The sequence below is a fragment of the Bombus impatiens genome, unplaced genomic scaffold, assembly GCF_000188095.3.
Source record: "Bombus impatiens unplaced genomic scaffold, BIMP_2.2 scf_0311, whole genome shotgun sequence".
In the NCBI taxonomy this organism is placed as follows: Eukaryota; Metazoa; Arthropoda; class Insecta; order Hymenoptera; family Apidae; genus Bombus; species Bombus impatiens.
Window position 1 is genome coordinate 363,519 of NT_176730.1, and position 21,278 is coordinate 384,796.

The 21,278-nt window shown below is 35.7% G+C and overlaps 1 protein-coding gene across 4 annotated transcripts in view; it reads right to left on the reverse strand.

Annotated features, from left to right (window-relative positions):
- Positions 1-21,278, reverse strand: part of LOC100750118 (tyrosine-protein kinase Src64B) — an 87,461-nt gene that overhangs the window by 7,892 nt on the left and 58,291 nt on the right. For 3 of the 4 annotated variants that reach the window (XM_012384874.3, XM_003488944.4, XM_024367187.2), the window contains 2 exons: positions 1,566-1,791; positions 513-704 (listed from right to left, as the gene is read on the reverse strand). In XM_012384874.3, coding sequence (XP_012240297.1) covers positions 513-704; positions 1,566-1,608 — 235 coding nt within the window. In that variant the 5' untranslated portion in view covers positions 1,609-1,791. The remainder of the gene's footprint in view (positions 1-512; positions 705-1,565; positions 1,792-21,278) is intronic. The other variant, XM_003488943.4, reaches the window with a different exon arrangement.

Consider the following 21,278-nt stretch of genomic DNA (forward strand, 5'->3'; position numbering starts at 1 on the left):
TAAATAAAAATAGGCATCATATTATACTGACTGTACTGAAGCAATACAAAATAACATCTTCTTTCTTTATGTTCAATTTTTAGAAAATCACAAGAAATCTACAGCAAACATATAAGTTAAGCATACACGAATCGAGGCGTTCCTAACTTCGATTATCAAAATATAAAATGAAATTTAAATATCGAGGAGTTTACCAAAAGAAAAAAGCTCACTCTTAAATCTATGGGATTATCTTCTACGAAGCTGAATAATTGAAACGAAACGATAATAATATCTTCCTGCTGGCAAATGTATTATTTTCATTAATTCACTGACGGTGAATCGCATATCCATTCTGAACTAAAATAGGTATAATAAAAAAAGTTTCTGTCTGTGTAATAAACAGATCAGCTCGGAACGTGAAGCATATTAAGCAAAGTAAATCGCAGGCTAAAATAGAATCTTAAACTAGAAACTTAAAAGTAAAATCGCTATGTTAAAAAAGTAAAATAAAAGAACATAAAAATACACACATGCAGGCTTAACGACAGGCGAGCTTGTTTTACGGGGCTGGTGAGGAATTTGGAGCTTACAAGGTGTCGGCCTCGGTCGTATGATGTCTGCCCTCGTTTGTACACCCCTCTGATTCGGGTCAGCAGTGTACCGATCCAAAGAACCTCCATTACTGTGTTTTGAGCTTAGTCCTGTATCTGCTTTCTTGTAACCTAAATAACCAAGCCGAACATTTGTAACGCGAAATTATGATAAACGACGTTACGTGTGACGTTACAGTTCAGACGTAAACGAGGCTGAGTGAATCAACGGAAACGTTACTTTAAAAGAGTAGAAAAATTACAGTATTTATCGGGTTGACGAACTTGGAACAATTTAACAAATAATGTCATTAGCGAGATTTTAAAGTGGTAAATGAATCGAAGTACAAGAAATCTTTAAGAATATAGATGATAAAAATCTTTTTAATTGCTTTCTTCTCGTGCACGATTCAGATAAAGATATTCGCTATGACGAAACGAGGAGGTCAGAGTGGAGAATGAAAAAATATTTTCTAATTCCCCCGTAATAATTCGAAGAAAGGTATCTAGAAATTCAGTCTACACGACTCTATCGGTTGGAGTCGATGGAGGAAAGCAATTAAAGTAGGATTAACAGGAGTTCCAGTTAACAAAGCTGGAACCATTTAATACTTTAATTAAATTACATCAAAGAGGATTTTTAATTTGAAATTAAAACTCCCGTACTACGGCCGTACTATTCCCTTCGAAATACTTTTAATAAATCGGATCTCTCGATGCAACTCTTTATTGCACGCTAAAAGGAAACGCAACTCGCCATAATTAAACAGCTTTTCTACTTCCACGATCTCATTTTACTCTGTGTTTTGTTGCATTTAACCGGGAACTTCCATTCAGGAGTTTCAAAAGACATACTTGAAAAAAAAAGAGAGAAAGAGAGAGAAAGTGAAGAAGGGAGAAGAGAAACAAAACACGTAGTAGGAGTTTTGTAAAAGAAAACTCATCGCGGTTTCGCCACGAGAATAAAAAGCAAGATAGAAGGAGGCTACTCACCAAGGGGTTGAGGCTCTTGCCGCTTGCTACAACACTTGCCCATCTTGGATGTTGTGCTCGATGTTTCCCCTTTCGATCCTGATTCTACGCGCCTTCTATGCTGATGCGTGCCCCCAGGAAAGTCGCCATCTCGTGAACTCGGGCTGATACGGCGCGACGGTGGTTTCCGTTTCGACTTTTAGCATCACTTTCTTCTCTCCATCGCGTGTTTATCGAATCCGCGCACCTGCAAGGTAAACCAGAATCGTCGACCATGATTCCTCTTCGTCTTGTTACAGTGAGGCGACTTTTGAACGTGCCACGATGCATTATCGTAATTCACAGTTAAGGACGTAGGTTTATATATACATCGGGAAACTTTTTTCTGTTCCTTCACGTTCAGTTATGATTTATCGAATTAGATCTTTTTAGTGCCACTGTGCATTCGTATATTTACAGCTTGCCAAGTTCTTATGTTTCTTAGTTCGATCTAGGATGAGACGAATATTAATTTAAACAAATTGCTATTACAGTCAAGTTTTTTATGTTTGTTAGTTTGATCTGGGATAGATGGGACGAATATTAATTTACACAAATTGCTATTACAGTCAAGGTTTTTACGTTTGTTAGTTTGATCTAGGATAAACGAAACGAATATTAGTTTAAACAAATTGCTATTACAGTTGCAAGTATTTATTATTTCTCTTATGTTCGCTTATGGTGTTTTAAGTTATAATTATTCAGATGTGTTTGTCATTTCGAACTCTTTCACATTTGCAATTCTAATTTGCAACAGATGGAATTCGTTATAAGCAATTCATTATCAATTAGTTCGACGTGGATTTCTTTCGCGTTGACGTGATTTATTGAATTGCAATTATTAATATATTTATTATTTCTATTCCGGTGCAACTACAGCGAGGAAGAAGCTGACTTATGAAATTGCTTTCGCCGCTCCCTAGCTTCCACCGGTGGATCATCGATCATGTTGTATTTAAAGAAGACTTAGAACGTCCGTGTTTTATTTCTCCTTGCCTTGTTCAACATCGTGCATCTTCTTTACCGGAGACTAGCGTGTTCCTTTTCGATGCGAGACAAATCAGGCATGCCGCCTGTGTTTCCGAGTAATACGTTAAATTAAAACGAGCGTAACAGGAGGACTCGGAGAATGCTAACCAGTTGATTGTTCGCATTCATAGACACGGTGAACGTTCTCAAACAGAAAAATGTTTTCTTTCCTTCGTTCGTTCGTTGAATACCTTTAATCCGTAATTAAAATGCTGGCGTCCAGTGATAAATATTACACATTAATTTTCCTGGATGTTTATGAGTCATTAACTCTCTTCCTCCCTTTTTACCTTTTATTTTCATTTCGGGTATAAATTAGGAATTTTTCTTGTAGGTAGAAGCTGTTATAAGCATGGATTGTTAGTGTACCATATCAGACAAGCTATTGCATTGACATGTGTTTCAAAATAACGAGTGTTAGTAAGTTTAATATACACTGTATAATCTCACTACACATACATAAAATTTAATAACCAAATAATAATTATTTAATAACAATTACACGTTTTATATATATTATAATTATTGTAATTATTATATTATAATTATTATATATATTATATTAACAATAATTATAAAGATAATTGTTTTATTTTATTCGGATAAATATCTCGCGGAATAATCATTTTAGATAAATATTTCTCATTCTATTACAATTCTATGATTGTAAGATTCGAATGCACCACTCGAAGTTCCTTAAACAAATCTAACAAATAAGCAATCAAATTTCCCTTGCGCTCTTTATTTCTTCTTAAGTGCAATAGACCTAAATACGCGTAAAATCTACCGATCCATTTCCAAGGTCTCTCTAAACGCGGAAACTTCCAAGGGACCTGTTAATTATTTCCAAGTATCAGTTGCCAATACCTGGAACGAAGTAAACTAGTCAAACTCGAAGCCGTAAATACAAACGTATAAACTACTATCGAACGACAACGTAAGCTGTAAGGTTGCAGGTTTTTCCGCATTGCTCTCGATTCCTTAGGGAAGACCAGTCTGAAAACAAAAAGGCGCGACACGATCGCGAAGTCACGTACAGACATTTTCTATATCCGTGGTTGTTCTTCCGATGAAATCGTTGCAAGGGATGAGTCAGATAGAGCCCTGTTTCAATGAAATTTGACGTGGTAAGAGATATAACGTAGATACGTAGATATGTTAACATGTATGTTATACACAGTTGATCAATATTTTTGTATTTTATTTGGAAAATGACTAGTTCTTTCGTAACGTAGCGTATAAATATATATATGTATGTATAATATTGTGTGATTTTATCAAACTTTAAATATATTTTTGTCATAATTGATTAGTCATGTGTAGCTAAAATTACTATTTCATATTATTTTAATTTATTGCAAATTTTACTTTACAGTTTTATTTTATTTAATCGTATCTGTATAGGATTGTTTGCGTTGTTATTTAATTATTATTCATTTGATATGGAACCATCAGCAGGCGAAATTTCATTGAAATTCGAAAGAACCGTGTCAGATGTAGCATGATACGTAGGAAAAGCACGAGCAACAAGGATAAATAAAGTTAGGAACGCGCCTACAGGGTTCATTTAGAGTTTAGGGGAATACGACTATGTCTTTTGTCGTCCACGAAATACCATTACAACGTGCATAATTACGACGCGACGTTGCGAATTCTAAGTTTCTGCGGCGACCTGTTACACAAAAAGTGAAAAGCGACTTGGGAAAATCAACTTTACGACTTTTCATCTGCAGGCCTGCTGCAAACGAAGCCTCTTCGTGATCCTAATTCTCTACCGGCATAAATTGCACGTGATAGAAATTCGCTCAATTCAGACGCTATATATACGTGAGAAATATTACGAATTTGTGTCAAGAAGTAAAGCTCAGACTCGAGCAGCTTTTTATATTCCGTCAAGTGTTTGTTAAAGATAAAATTCTAGTCGGTTTGTTTTCAGATATCTTTTATACAATTTATTTAATATTGTTTACAAGTTTTAAGTAGTTCGTTTAATATTTTAGGGTACAATGTGTCCATTAGTTATCGAATTTTAGGTAGATTTTTTTTTTATTAGATTCTATAATTAAGAGATAACTGTTCTTTTTTATTTTTTAGTTGGATCCGTTCAAAACGATTTTATATTAAACAAGATAAATATTTTGGAACGCGGAATAGAATATAGACCATGTTAAAATTACATGTTAGTATATATAATTATTCTGCGAGTACTCGTTTTAACTTTATGAGTTGAAAGAATGGGAGAACTTTAGACAACTTTCTTCCAGGGACAACTTGAGAAAAGGTCATTTTTATAGTAAAAGTACAATACAGTAAACTTCAAAAGATTAATAACTCGTTTCTTAGATTATAACCATTTTACGAATTTAATTGTTGTTTCTATCTGAACCGAAGTTTTTTCGATCTGACACTTGAACAGCTTGCCTAATTGTTCTTTTTAGTCTTCTTAGTTTTAAGAAATTAGTCTAAGTTAATCTTAGTTCTAGTTTAATGACGGCTTTCCTTCAAAGATTTTTGTAATTTACAAAAGTTTTCTATGTCGTTTGAATTCTACTTTCTTAGTATTTAATAATAGCCAAGTTGAATTTCTTACACGATGTAATTTTTATACGGTCTAATAAAGACGTAAAACAAATTGCTGCCGTTTACCAGCACACTTTCACGAATTTTGATTATATTTGATACAAAGATGATCTACTGGCAACGCACTACTTTGATATCCTCTTGGATTAATACAGAGAAACAGTTTATTAACGAGAAGAACAGTTTCTTTTCTAGAAACGTTGTTTCATCTACAACAAGATCTCTGATGGATGTGGTGAAGAAATACATCGAATAAAATTCACGTTAAAAGTTCTAATTATCATACTTTTATAATTAAACAAAAAATCTAGAGATATTCTATGCGTATCTTTTCACTCATCTTCGTCGTTACTTCTTTTCATCGTAAGAATTTTCAAAAGAAAAGTTTAATAACGTGGCGAAGAAAGAAGCTTGGAAGATATAGAATATTTTCCTGGAACTTCTTAAAATTTGATAACTGAAAATACACATTTCCATATTCAGAAATATTCATCAAAATAATAAATCATATATTGCACAAAATTGATATTTTTTTTAAGAAAGTCAACAAAAATGTACTTGTCGCGTTCTTTTTCTTATGATCTTCGTGTATACTTCTCGAAACAAAGTTAAAGAGTTAAGGAACCTTAGCATAAAACGAGGAAGATACTGGCACGGTACTTTGTGTATAAACTTGCAGCATTACATAAACACGCAAAATGACGAGAACTCGCTCAACTTCCAGAGAGCTGTGGCCATGCATCGACGTCGATCGAAATATTTACGAGCCTCGTAGCCGTCTCTGTGCTCCTCTGACACGAACGAAGGTGCGAATGTTTCGAGATTCGTCGTGTGTGTTTAATATCCCGTTTGGAACGAAGTTTCCTCGCCTACACGTACACGCAAACTATCACCTGTCTGTGAGCAAAATTTTCGTACACGTGTCGTACGACGGAAATACAGGACGTTCTCTGATGGTTGTAGGCCGCTTTCGATGACCGATAAACAAATTATGGTGGCGGTGGAAGCGGGCAGAAATGAAATCACCGCTTGAAAGGATCACCGCCGTATGATAATGATAATGACGTAACACGAGGAAACAAAATTTCGTTGGGTCCAGTCTGAATCAGCTGCGAGCGAGACACGGCAATCGAGAGGACCACTTGACTTATGGATCATGTACGTATACGGTGGTTTCTGGTAAATTTTGCTTTTAAAAGCTGACACTTACGTCAGTTGAAATTAAAGAGGTATTGTATATAATGTCGATTTAAATTGTTAATTCTCGCTATGAGTTTCATAAAAGGAACTTTGTGTGGCAGAGAAATCGCAATAAAGTCGTCTCTTCCTCGTCTTTCGATCTGTTTTACGACCAAAAGACTTACTACGAGTAGATCGTGGATATTTATGCAAATTCGTATCTTTGAGAGTATAATTAAAAAACTGGAACTTTGATAACAAATTAGTTTATCTATTCGCTATTGTAAAGGGTATTATACTTTTACATAATTTTGCATATTTAGGTATATGCATTTTTCATCTCAAAATTGTCCATAGACGCGTAAAAATCTAATTACGAGAGAGAAGTTGCCGAGGGCCAAAGGAAGGCAATTCGAGTTTGTATTCGACGCAAAATTTTGTCAGAAACTTTGGTAGCTTGGATAAGGAAAACCGAAGGAAGTATTCCTGCATTTGACGTAAATCCAATCCTTGGATGTTGTACATGACCCAAGAATAAACTAAAAAAGAAAGAAAAAAGGATTTAGAATTAATAGGAATTAACGTTAACCGAGGTGTAAAGCAAGCGATTCAATGAATAATTAAAGAGCGTTTAAGTAGGTCAGAAGAGATCTAGAAACGAGTCGGGTGAAAATGCTAAACGAGAGTCTTTGGTCGCGTTTTTAATCGACGCGGTGACGCGATGCGACAGGACAAATCCAGTTCGACATCGGCAGTAATGAATTTAGGACGGCGGTAATCGCGAGCAGAGGCACTTAAAATATCGGTGTGGTACTTAATCTTGTCGTACGTTCGACCGCGTAATTTCGCGCGTTGTAATTCAGGATGTGGTCCTACGATATTTCTCGTTAATACATAGGACCATGGCAATTGCTTTCCCTCCCGGACAGAGCCGACGAAAACTTCGATATTTGTGGTCTGTTCATTCCACTTTTGGGTTTAATTTCATTATAATTTAATAATGATTTAAGCGTTGAAATTATAACTCTTATATGTATTGCTCCTCCATATTTTTTTATAAAATTGAACGATTTTGCACGTTACAATTAACAAATTCCTCCTTTGTATTCCTTGCAAGGTGCAATTAATTTCAACGTTTTAATTATCATTAATATACTCTCTTGTTTTTACGTTTCTTGTAAAACGAATCAAATTGTACCGATATAATAGCTATTGTGGTATTTATTGAAGATCGTTAAAAGAAATTTACGTAAATCGCGTAGCACCACCGCGATCTTTAAACGTGCAATTCTATGAATTTTCTTTGCGAAGAATCCGATGGATTCTTTTCACGAATAAGATAAGAACATATAATCTTAAACGTAAACAGTTTATTTAACCCGAAAATGCCAGTTTCAGAATGAACCGCAGAAAGGACATGCCGATGAAAACTGTGGATTCTCCATAGGATAAGCAACATGTACCGAAGGTCCTCTACATTTCACGAGCATCTGTAAACTCTAAACTCTAAACCAAATGACATACCGCGTTCCAGCAGCCTCGGGGCTTCCAAAAACCCGATCGACGAGGAAAATACGATGGAAAACCTTCGGTATCCGCACGTTTCCCGCCGTTCGCGGTCATTTGAGATGGACAATGTCGAGAGCCCATGAAAAGGTCCCACGAAACGGGTAGAAAAGGGAAACTTCGTGTACGGAATGTTTCCGTAAATCAGAAGATGCAACGGGATGTCCCGCATACTCGTCGCGCCATGAAAGTTTTTAATTAAACAGCCCAAGGCTGCTGTATCTCGAATATTCGAATAACGATGCGTTGAACTTCACCTTGGGATACAGCGAATTCGTAACTTTCTTTTCGCAACATATAATGCTTAGAAATTTGCATACATCTTTATTTTTCAATGGACCATTTCTTCACCATGTTCCATTTATACATTTTATTTCTATTGTATCAAATTTTTGTAGGCGTAGATAATTGGCAATACCATGAGAACGTTACTATGAAAGTATTATTTACTAAATGACACTGGGACCTGATTGATCAATTAGTATGTAGATATATACTGTAATAAATAGCACGGGGTGGAAATATATTTTGTAACCTCCTTTGTACGAAGACTATGCAGCAAGAACACGACAAGTCACGTTTCTTACTTTTCGCAGAAAAACTGTTTTAAGATTCAGGGATGATTTATGAAAATGTATCCCAAAAATAGCAGATCCAGGAACATGTTTCGTCGCCGGATAGATACAAGTAAGTTAGATAAATATAAGTGAAAATTCGAACAAAGTACGTAAATAATATAAATGCGAGGGTAAGTTAGAATATGTCCTAAAAAAAAAAAAAGTCAGAAATTGAAAGTGCTGCAACACGAAGTTTAGCTAACGACAGACAGAGAAAGCGCAAGGCGGTCGATTTTGCTTGGCCCACCCCAGTGGCGAACCCCATGGAAACACCATGGCGCGGGTACAGGATAACGTTCATACAGGACTACACCACCACCATCATAGTAACACGTTCTCTCCCTATGTCTTTCTCTCTCTGTCAAATTGGTCTGGGCGCACATGCACGTCACCAAAAACACACGCACAGAGAACAGGGTAGGCGGTCGATATCCCACGGTTGTGCGTATATACACGCTATCTGATGGGGCTTTTATGTGACGAACAATGACGACGTTTCGTGGCAGGCTGCATACAGAAGAATTAAAATTTCGTCGTGGCGCACTTTGCTGCTACTTTGAACACAGATCGAAAATCTTACGACGAGATGACGATATAGAATCTTTTAGAAATCTTGAAACTCTCAGTAGACAACCAACATACGGGTCCGATAGTGTAACATGAAATGTATCGCGTTTTGAAAATTTCTAACTCAACCTGTAGGTCTATAAAATATTTTAATGAATAAAAATTGTATATAAAGCAGGTGCGTAACTGCGTCATTATCATCACAATGCGAATATTTATGCAGATATAAACGAAAGAAAAAGTATTTCATCCTATAAACATCGTAACGCGTACATTAGTTTCGATATTTTCTTACATTTCGATATATCGTACTATACGTTTCTGGTTATTTTATGGTTCTCGACTATTGTATTAGAATTATATGCAGATTACGCTGTTCGAGTATGGAAAATAAATAGTATCTGTAAAACAATTTAAAGTAGATCCACGTAGACTTTTATGGCTTCATATCCAAATATGTTTAACGGTTTCGCGACTAAGGAATGCGGATTTTGTCATTAATTGGTATTGTAATTAATAGTTGCCAACCCAAAAAATTCCATATTTTCATAAACTTTGCCAGATGGACGATAAATGGGTCTATCTAAACAGATATTTCTCTCGTCTAGCAAATGCTCGACGAGTATACTCGACGTATTACGAATCTTTACGTATCTTGCCACGTCTTTGTGTATTTTATGTACGTTTTAAGAATAATACATTATAACGATTAATGCGATTATTATCATGATTTTTGTATTACATCGAGATGCAAAATGATCGCAGCTATTTAAAGGTAGAAAGAAATTCATTTGATATATTTTTGACGTCATTCTTCGTGGTTGAAGAGAAACCATATTTTAGAATCTTTTTCTTCGCCCCTTAATTTGAATACTACTAAATTAAATACTAAATAATTAATATATCTTAGTCTTCCTATTTCCAAATGACATATTATCCGCGATTCGTCAGTTCTTTTTATTACACGAAACCCTAAAAACACAGCGCAATATACGGCCTTAAGTGGGTCTTACAACCCTAAAACGTCACTCCTACTTACTCGATGGTTCGATTTACGACATCGTTATATGCATCCTGCCATATCCCAGGAAGAGGGGGCGAAAGGAAGAACAAGAGGGGGAATACATTGTTCAACGGGGGGGTGCGGAGCCCCGAGACTACTTTTTCCTCTCGTTGATAGAAAAAGTTGGAACAATGGGTGTATTAAAGCTCGCTTACAACTTGAAATCATTCGTTTTGAGTTTAATCAGCGTGTATGTGTAGGTTACCATGTCACGAGAGTGATGTACTTGACGTTTTCGACCTTATCGTATCGTTCGTTTCGACGGCTGATGTGTTTGTCAAACAGATTGATTGTTATACGAGAAACAAGATATTTGAGGCTGCCAATAGCTAATCGTATGAATTTTATTAGCTTACATGGACAAAATAAAAATATTCATATTCCTAGAATCGTTTAAATTCAACTTTTTATATAGCATAGCGCAAACTTGAGTTAATTTCGTCAAAAAAAATTCTGTACAAATAGTTACGTATATTAATTATTTCATTTGCTATAAAGTTTATTCGTTCGAAATAATTAAATAACATTTTTTTAAGGTAAAAGTTGATAACAGTCGAGAAAAGATTATTTGTTTCAACTCGAACAGCTTTTAAATGATATCTTCTATTTTCCTCTAAACAGCTGTACCGAATATATTGACAAAAATAAAATAGTACCAACGAATTCATAAGAATATCATGATCGTCGTAAATCAGTGCAGTGAATTTATACAAATTCATTCTTGGTTAATTATATGATGGCTCGCGCGCGTCTTCCGATTTTGCATGTTCACGTTATGTTTATCGCTATTTAATTTTGGTTAATTAACGATGATGACGTTTAGAATTACGTGGATATTAGATTCCATGGTACGTGTATACATATATATATATATATATATTCGTGGAAACGCTAGAATTACATCTGTTAAATTAATATCCGTCGTTAATTAGAAGCACCGGTTTGTTTCGTTTGCGTAAATTGAATATGCATATCTCGTATCACTGGGAAAGTACGTGGAATGATATCTGCGAGGCGAGACGCAGACAGGATAAGAATATTATTTTATCAATAAAATATACTGTGCAAACGTATACGTGCGAATGTGTAGGATGAATATAGAAGAAACAGCAAGATATAGTTACTTTTAGAGACACTTACTATGTATGGAAAAATGACAATGTTTACTCGAAAAATTAAAAATGGCAAGAAAATATATAGAACAAAAATATGGAATATTTCGTAGTAAGAAGATATCTTGAATTCTCTAACTAAAAGAATTACAACGTAAAAGAATAACAGTTTTTACTCGATAAATTGATGGAACATTTTATTTAAAAAAAAAAAAAATATGAACAAGATATGGAATATTTGAAGACAATATCCTGAATTTTCTAATTAAGAAAGAGATAGTGTGAACGATTATGAGAAATTGCGTTAATTTTTAGTAATATTTATGTATAGAAAAATAGCAGATGATGGAATATTTGATAAAAAAAATCTCATAAATTTTGTAGTTAAAATAAGAACTTATACAGGTATCGGAAATTTGAAAAACTACAGGGACGTTTAATAGAAGAATTGTTGTACCTCACAGATATTGATACAAAAAGGGTACAAATACTAAATAAAAACAGGCGTTATTTCTCGATAAATTGATCAGCAATTTATACTGGCATTGATAGATACCTTTGTAAGCAAAAAAAGAAAAAAAATAACACTCTGCTACAATAGATTGTGAAAACCTATTTAATCTGTAACTATAGTCGGAAACTATTAAATACGGAAATGCTATTTCGATTTTCTGCTCAATAAAAATTCAACGGAATCAACAACTTTTGCAAAGAAGCATACGTGCGTATTTCAATTCTATAGAACGAAATCCCTCTGTAATTGGAGACAATAGAAAAACAAAGCTTTAACAAATTTCGATATTCGAGGAAATTATTAGAAATTGTAAAAGAAATACACTTATGTACAAAATTTGTCAATTACAATTCAAATGGACAAAATTTCAGGATTTTATAGAAAATGAAACTTGAAACGAAGTAAATGCTGTAAATACGAGGAAAGATCGATATATCAACATGGGAATTCAAGGAAACAACAACGTATGAATTATCGAAATAAAAGAGAACTAGTTTTCAAAGAAACGAACCAAGTACTCGAGTATTCGAAATGATGTCCCTGTTCATTGATACATTTTTGTCATCGAATATCGTTTCACTACATCGTACGAGTGTTTCTTTCTATTGATTTATTTGAACACGTGTATTCTGTTTTTACTTTCACTGTCTTCACCGATACTATGAGGTTCTGAGGAATCCCAGAGTTTATAAAAATTTTCACAAACATCAAGTATCAAGTAACAAGATTCTCGACGATTTTCAATACTTTTACAAACATTAAGTTCGCATGATATTAGCATCATACGATACTTGATGTTAAGTGTCTGGCTAATGTTCAATTATTATAAACTACATTCAAATATAAATTTCTCAATCTCAGAATCCCAGCAGAGGATCGACATACATATGTACGTCCATTTCATTGTAGTAATTAATACCACAATTATCGATCGATAATATGTACGCAAATATGTACGTTACACTATAATTAACTACTATAACTAACGCTAATAATAATTACAGATCGCTATAATTAATCCGTTATAATCTATATCTAATTAACGTATTTCGTTATGAGAAAAACAATTATTACGATCGATTACAGTTTCTTCTATTTTAAACTGCAGCCTGGGATCTAATAATTCTAATTGTCCTAAGATCGTTGGACGTCAAGAGAATAGTACAATAGGCGATAATAGGTCGTCTCTCTACCTCTACAAAAGTTGATCTTAATTTCATCAAAAGCATCTGTATAGCTCTGACAATTTCAAAACCAAAACCTTGAAATCGGTCGTTCATCTGATACCGAGAGAACAAAATTTCCAAGTTTATTAAAACTTTCTACGCGATAAATTCCACGTTCTACAAAGCTAATCCCATTTCAAGCCCATAAACTTGCAAAATTTCATCGTATCTAAGACACCCTATACACATAACCCAGCGAAAAGCTACCCACCGAATATACCAAATTGAGAAAACGCTCGCTTAGTACTCGCTTTACTTAGTAGATCGCTTTCAATTTCTAAAAACATCACCAAATATTCTCGATTGTTCCCTGGTAAGGAACTATCTATCGATGGTTTTCAATGCAAAACGACATACATAAGCTCGCATTCATACATGTACGTATACATGCATGTACGTAAGTACATACATATATATCCAGATAATCCAGCGAGTTTTATCCACAAGCAGAGAACTCTAGGACCAGCAACCCCGTAGATTTGTCGAGCTTTTGCCCCAACCCTTGAATATCGTCTTCTTGAATGGATATATAAGCTCGTGATTTCGGGGACTACGCCCTTCCTAACCTTCCTACCCTTCATCCCCGACCGCCTCGGCGCGGCGCGGCGTCGCGCTCCAGGGGGTGGCCGATCGGACGTTATTGCGTTGCAGGGGCGTACGTAGGCCACGGTGTGTGCACAGTGAATTTCCCTCTGTCCGATATACAAATGAATTCGCCGCATCTAGTTGGCGTTCACGAAATACGATTACGCGATGATGAATCGTGCCGGGCAAATAATGTACTCGCGTGCCCATTAGAATGTCGGTCGCTAACGGAAACCCAGTTACGGGTCTCTCCCGATGGTTCTGGTGTATATACAGATGGTTTAAAAAAAAGCGAGTGATATTTGAATCGTCGATAAGCGGTTACATAACCGTTGCTTTTCAAAGTTTTAGAAATTTTATTGCCAAACCATTTGATCGATGGTTAGCTTATGTAATTGCATTAATTTTCTTTGATCGATATCTTGCCAAGTTAACAAGTTTGACAAATAAGCAGCTCATGTATGAGTATAATGAGTTTCTAATTTCGATACCTAGCACGTAGCAATAAGGAAGTGTTTCGATATGCTCGCAGTTGATCACAAAATATATTTATATAGGTGTGTTCTTTTTTGGAGATTTCTCTTTTAGATTTACTACACGTAGTTGCAAGGGTAACGAGTAACGAGATCGAGCAGGAACACCTAACGATTTCGTACGAAAGGTGAAAATTAATCTACGTCATCGACCGATGAATTGCAATTTGATGTTCGCACCAAGTTGCGACGGGATAATTTTACAATATGATCTCGACGATCTGTTGGAAACTTTAACGAGCATCGAAGTTTCGTAGCAGTAGTCGACTTTTGGGATGAATGTAAATTTTCTAGGTTAAACGTTCCGCGTATATTATATCGTATATGCTGTTACCGGTTCGCAAAGTTGAGTTTTATTTCAAAGTATTCTTCGTTTAATTCAAAGAATGTAAATGAGAGGCGAAAGAAATCGATGGACTACATTTTGATATTACTTTAGACGCTGTTAACCCAGATGTAGAATACGTTGTCTCCGTTTAATTCACCAGTAAGATATTAACCTGAATTTATTTTTTTATGCTGAAACCAACTCGATGAAATTATTAAGGAACAACATGCTGCATTACGGTAAGGATTGTTGCCAACTATTGTACACGTTGTATCGGTACTTCATCCTTTCAGGGATCAATATTTACGTTACTTACATATTGAGAGCTCATTATGTTCTACAAAATAGGCCAGGATAGTGCTTGACTTCCGACTTGTTAGCATTATGAGGCATATTCAAGCCAAAGTGGTTCACAGCAAATTGATACTTGTCATATTTGCAGGCGATTAACATTTATCTCATAATTTACTTCTCTATAATTACGTTAAATAGCTGAAAAATTATATACGCTCGTATATTGAAATAAAAAATAAATCGATGTTCTTTTGAAAATACGAACTGGTTAATACTTTACACGACTATATAATATATATAAAAATATATATTAAATTAAATATATAGTATATTTAATTAGAATATATGATATATATTAAATTAATGTAATATATAATTTAATATACGGATACGTTAAATTACAAAATATTAGATGTCATTAACTCTTAGTTGTGGAAGCCTCGGTCGATTTATTCGAAATCAAAGCAAACGTCCCTTAACTCCACAGACAGAGTCACCTTTTTAGAGATTAAAAAGCAACTATCAGAAACTGTAATGAGAAACTATTACGCCTAACGTACGACTGATTAACCGTCGAACACACGGCACCGTGCGTTCTCATTTTACGGAAACGTCGCTTTTAAAAACCGTTGGATTGAAAATTCTTCCATTAACAATCTGTCATTCCACGCGGTCCTTATCCGCCTCCAATTATCTTTATTTGTCATATAAAATGAAATCTCAAAATCTATAACACGCATAAAGTATTGTCCGTAAAAAGTATCGGCACACCACTGTACTTGTTACAGTATTTACGCATTAACACTAGAACTACCGATAATTAACACGAAGTTATTTCTACCAAAAAAAGAGTCAAAATGACTGGTCTTTAAAAAATACGTAATAATAGAATATTTTGGTATTTATTGATTTATTACTTTCTTACAGAAGCAATTCCATGTTATGAAATTTTTGGTATTATTAATCCATCTGGGACCATCATCCCTAAACGAGGGTTGACGAATTTATAAAATTGTAGAACCAGTCACTTTGAATGGTGTGGTATTTCTAGTGTTAGCATTTAGCGATCGATCCGGAATTTTTCTGATATCTGATATCATTGTATCGAATGATACGCAGTAAAAATTTTAGAAACGTGTGGCAAGTTGTACAAAACGAGGAAATTGGTTAATTGGGGTTCCATAAACAGATTGCGGCACCCTTTTACACTTTGATAAGTACCAGCCACTTTGCTTGGTGTTGGTATAAGTAGCCTTGATACAAAATTATTTTCAGTTTGAATACATAAAAAACAAAATAAAAGTTATATTATTCTTTTAGTTATCGTTACGAAAGTCATTACATCATTGTAGAAAAAAATATAACACGAAGTAGGAATTTTAAAATTAAATTGTAAAACCAGTCAATTTGGCCGGTGTGATAGTTCTAATGTTAATTAATTACCATTTACCATTTAGTTCACAGTATCATCGTATGATTATAAAAGTCAGAGAAAGGACTTTCAAAGGAAAGGAACAAATGCGTTTAAAGAAAATACTTAGTCGTTGAAACGGGGACAGAAGTGAAAATATTTTTTCAAACAGATACTTTCGTGAGCCAGTGAACATTCGTTCGAAAGCATTTGTTTTTCCCTATGCAAAACATTGTAGCAAACAACTTCGTATTTTTACTTCTTTTTTTGGCTATACTTTTAGCTGAAGTAAATACAAATACGAAGAGAAAGGGAAGTTACGAACGATGCTTGCTAGGGTTGCTTCTGACGGCACCGAATCCGGAGATGCCCCCAACTTGGACGAAAATTAGGGGTTGCAAGACAGAAATGGCTGCCTCCCCTCAAACATTTCGCGGAGGGACGTAGAAACGTAATTTGCAACGCCTTCGACGATGGCCTCGCGGTCCCTGCTTCTTGTCGTTGAAACGCTTCTTCTTGGTTGAGACGATGCGCTCACGTACCGTAATGTAGATCATATGTCTTCGTATAATATCTGTTTCTTTCACGTGGTAGACGCGATCGATAGTGTATGGAAATCAATGTGCTTCCCTAATCATTTGCGTGGGATGAGTCACTTTCGCGAGGGCTGTGCGTGTATCGACGAGTTCGTTCCATATGAAGAAGAACAGAGTTTACATGGTCGGACTAATTTCGATAAAAAGTGCTGAAACTTTGATATTTCTATTAATACAATGAAGAAGATGAAAACTAAACAGAGAGATTTACTTTATTTGATATTATAGTAAGTACTCTGGAATTAAATTGGAATATTTTATATTTTATAATCATAGCGCGTATCCCCGTTTTTCCAATGAAGCATTTTTATGTCAGATTCTATACGTTTCATTGACATAGTATGAAATTTTTGTAGCCATACGGAAATACTATTTAATGATACAAAATCTTATCAGTTATTATTTAAATGTTGTATTAAGTACAATGGTGCGGCAATACCTTCTGTAGTTGGCATGAATATAAATCATGAAATTCAAGCATCGTGGAAAATCTCAGGATTTGCACGAGAACGAAACGCTCTCTAAGGAAATGATACTTAAGGAAACGTTCGCAAACAAAGGACGTACAAATTCTAAAACCGAAGAAAGTTCAACCCACGAACAAACTGTAGCAGCGTTGAGAAAACCAATATCAATGGAATTTAATTTGTTCTATTTTATCTATTTTGACACTACTTTTGTACAGTACATTTACGATATAATAATAACAAAATAAATAAAAAAAAAAAAAGACAGAGCAAATAATAAACATAGGAAACATCGTTCAAAAGATACCCTTAGGCTACAGCTTCCAGCTTAAACGAAATCATAGAGAGCTATTTCGCTTGCACAGACTATTCCATTGTAAATACCTAGCTTTTATCCAAACCCTAATCTTTGCGACGATCTACCTTGCCCGGATAGTCCCGTACCCTAACCACATATTTACAATGCGATTAGAAGGAAAAATGGAACATCAGAGAATCTTCTGTAGTAGGAAACAGTGTCACCGGCTGATGAATAATAACAGTCGCCATATTGACTGGCAGACGTTGTACGACGCGACGCGACGATTCATTAGGTATGCTGGCAGTAGAGAAGATATACGTTTTAGAACGATTGCGGACTTCCTGTCGCGGATAATTAATCATGGTGCTAGTCTGGCTTGCGAGTGACTAAGGAGGCTCGCTTCGTAGAAATTTTCGTACTCTTCTTCGGTCGACGGATAAAAGTTGGCGCGCGTTTTTCATGGATCCCAGAAATACAGAGAGAGAGAGAGAGAGAGAGAGAGAGAAAGCTCAGCATGTTTCTCGAGTGGAAGGGTGGCGTCTGCCAGGCATTGCGTAGCCCGAAGGGAAAGAAGAAAATCACACGGAGGTGGTGGCAATTTCTTGGTCAGCGATTCAACTATGACGCATTTGCATTTCCATCGAAGTTGCACCCAAATCTCTGACGCGTAGTGCGGTTGCTATCTTTGCGTCGGCCTCGGGGCTGGAAACGATCCCACGTACTTGCATACTGCAGTCCCCATCGTTCCATCTAATTCCGTAGATGTCCTCCAGATACTTGGGATACCCGTTTCGTTTCTATTTCTGGGCAAGTTGGCTCGTTATTGGACCGAGGCACGATCATTGTCTTTGTACTCGGTTGTGTGGAATATTTTATCGATACGATAGAGCAGCACCCTGCGTATGGCGAGATTAGAAAATTGCCACTGACGTCGTATAACGCAATTTAAGAAACAACAAGAGCGACATGCTTCGTACGGGAGTAATAGCCGAAGGTAGGTTTCAAGACAGGAATTCTGAAGTTGAAAAATTATCCAAAGATCGATCAAGAAGAAATTGAAAACGTTGTGTCGGTGGGATTTAGTGTTCAGTTTTACATTATTCTGGGTATATATATATATAGCGAAGAAGAAAGTTTAGATTTTTATTGCTTAGAATGCTATTTTCTGTTATACCAAAGCAACTTTCCATTTAATTCAGATATTTTGCGCTCTCTTATATATCCTATCCTATACGTTCAGATTTACTTTCTTCAATGGAATCATATACCTTTCACTTCACTGCTCCATACAATTCGTCATGCTTTTTATTTCGTTGATTTAGGTGTACTATCGTGTACTTCGTCGTTATACTATTGTACTCTCACCAAATACTTGTTGCAACTATACGTTTCTATTCTTCAAACCAAAGTGACAGATTCTAATAAATTATAAACGTGACATTTTAACGTGTCAAGATGGAATAGTTCTTCGGTTATTACGCCACCTTTAACTACCCTTAATCACTTTCAATAGCTTCGTATTGAAAAATTTTACGCGCTATAAACCGTAGAAAACCTTTCTCGAAACACGATATAAATGTAAGTACGTATACCGATTGTGAGTCAGCATACGAGCCAAAATTTATCGTGTTCCTCAATGGACCCTCAGACATTCGGATCTTCCCAACTAACCAGCCCAACACGTGAGCTCACGAATGACGTCAGCCGATCAGTTCAAACAGGGTCAAAGATCTCCAGTTGCTCGACCGATGACTAGAGTCCAATGTGACTCCCACTGGGATCATCGCGAGCCTCTCATTTCCATATTTCTTCGCAATAGATCGGTGAATTTATCGTTTCTCGTTTCGCGTCAGCGCAGCGGAAGCACGAGCAGAAATTATTTCACGCCTCGTTCCGTAACAGCTACTTGCGTCGTTCGAGCGAATCCTCCTCGTTCTGGGTCGAAGAAGCTCGCAGCACCCATTTCGTAGACTCGTGGCTTCGATTATTATTAAGTCAGTTTTTTAGTATTTTTAATTATTATCAATTATTATTATATTTATTGTTAAGGATTATTATCAAGCAACACGGTAAAATCTCCGTTTCAGGGAAACACAGAATAAGGTGATACGCACAGATAAAGACACACTTTTAACGAGACTTTCGAACTTCTTGCAAAACTTTCAATAGCAGAGATGATACACGGTGTTTACGATAGAACTCCAGTGATTAGAGAAAGAGTAGTCACTCGTGAAAAAGATTGGGGAATAGAAATAAGAAAAATGACAAGAATTCTCATCTTCTTATTCGATAGAGTTCTTGTTCTTGTTTAATATTAGACAGGAAAAGACAAGAGGAAAAGAACAAAAAACATACGCATTTTAATCGATGGAAGAATTATAATTGTAATAAAAAAAAAACTATACTCAGATACAAAAAAATCAATCGATTCCTAGCGAAATTGTAGAACGTTCGTGACACAGTGAACTTACGTGTAGTATACTTCGACAGAATAGTGACTCGACTATAACGTTCAACAAGAGAGAAGATCAGCCGAGTGAAATCTCTGGGTTTCTTCGGGACTGTTTGTTCCGCATCGTTGGTCCACGTTTCTCCTGGTTTATCGGTCGTCCAAAAAGCGTGCTCCTTCACCGTACCTTTACGACGTGACGCGTTTTAGCAGGCTCTTTGTCCGAATGGGGGGATTAAACGTTTCGATGGAACCTTAATCGTGCGGTTAAAAATTGAACCGCGGATATTTGATCGGAAAAAAGAAAATGATCACTGATTTCTAGATACTTTACTTCTTTTAAACGGAAAACAGAATACACTTATTTACTTAATAGTTTTATACAAGCTGATCGTATATTTGTCACAATCTTTTTGTACCAACTTGAAAATTGTTTACTTTTTTCCAATACGCGAAAAAGAATTTTACTTTTGCGAACAAAATTTCTTATCTGCAATCTTTTCCAAGTTAGCTCTTAAGTCTTAAGCTGTTGAACTTTGGAAGGTGATTACACCCCTCATACTTGAATTACCACAGCTACAAGAAAAGATACACATTTCCTACCTTTTACCGTTTTTCCAATCTACGATATATTTTGTCCAGCCGGACCTTACTTTGTTGGGCGAAGAGCCTCGTAACGAAGGTACGTGATAAAAGTAATAAAAATTGTAAAAGTTAAGGATCAGAGTTACATTTTATCATACTTTATCGTAGACTATCCGTGGCCCACCAAACACGTCATACATTAACACGTAGATCCTTGTAACTTGTAATTGGAAGGTCGACGACGGATCGTCATCTTGAACGTAACTGGTTGAAGAGACGCCGAGTGGACACACGCGGAAAAATCCTCGGCTCTGGCGATTCCAGTGTTTCGCGTTTCTCCGAAGCGCAATTAATTCCGCGCGAGAACATCGCGTTACCGAACGAATTCATTAATTTCATCGACAATTTTTAGCGCGGAAAGACGAAGAAAGGGGAAAAATATTTCGTCGTCAATTAGTATTCCGTGCAAGAGCCTTGATGTTCGCGCTGAATTTCCTTCCTCGTGAAATTAGATTTACGTTATAATTAATTTCGTGCGAAAGATGAGGTTGAATTTTGAAAGTTGCTTCGTTAATTTTGTCACTGCCAGTATTTATTCAATGGAAATTTAAATAGAAGATATACCTACAAAGCATTCTATCTTTTTATCGTTTTAACTAAACTTTGTCAATATGAGTGAGAAATAAGCGAGAA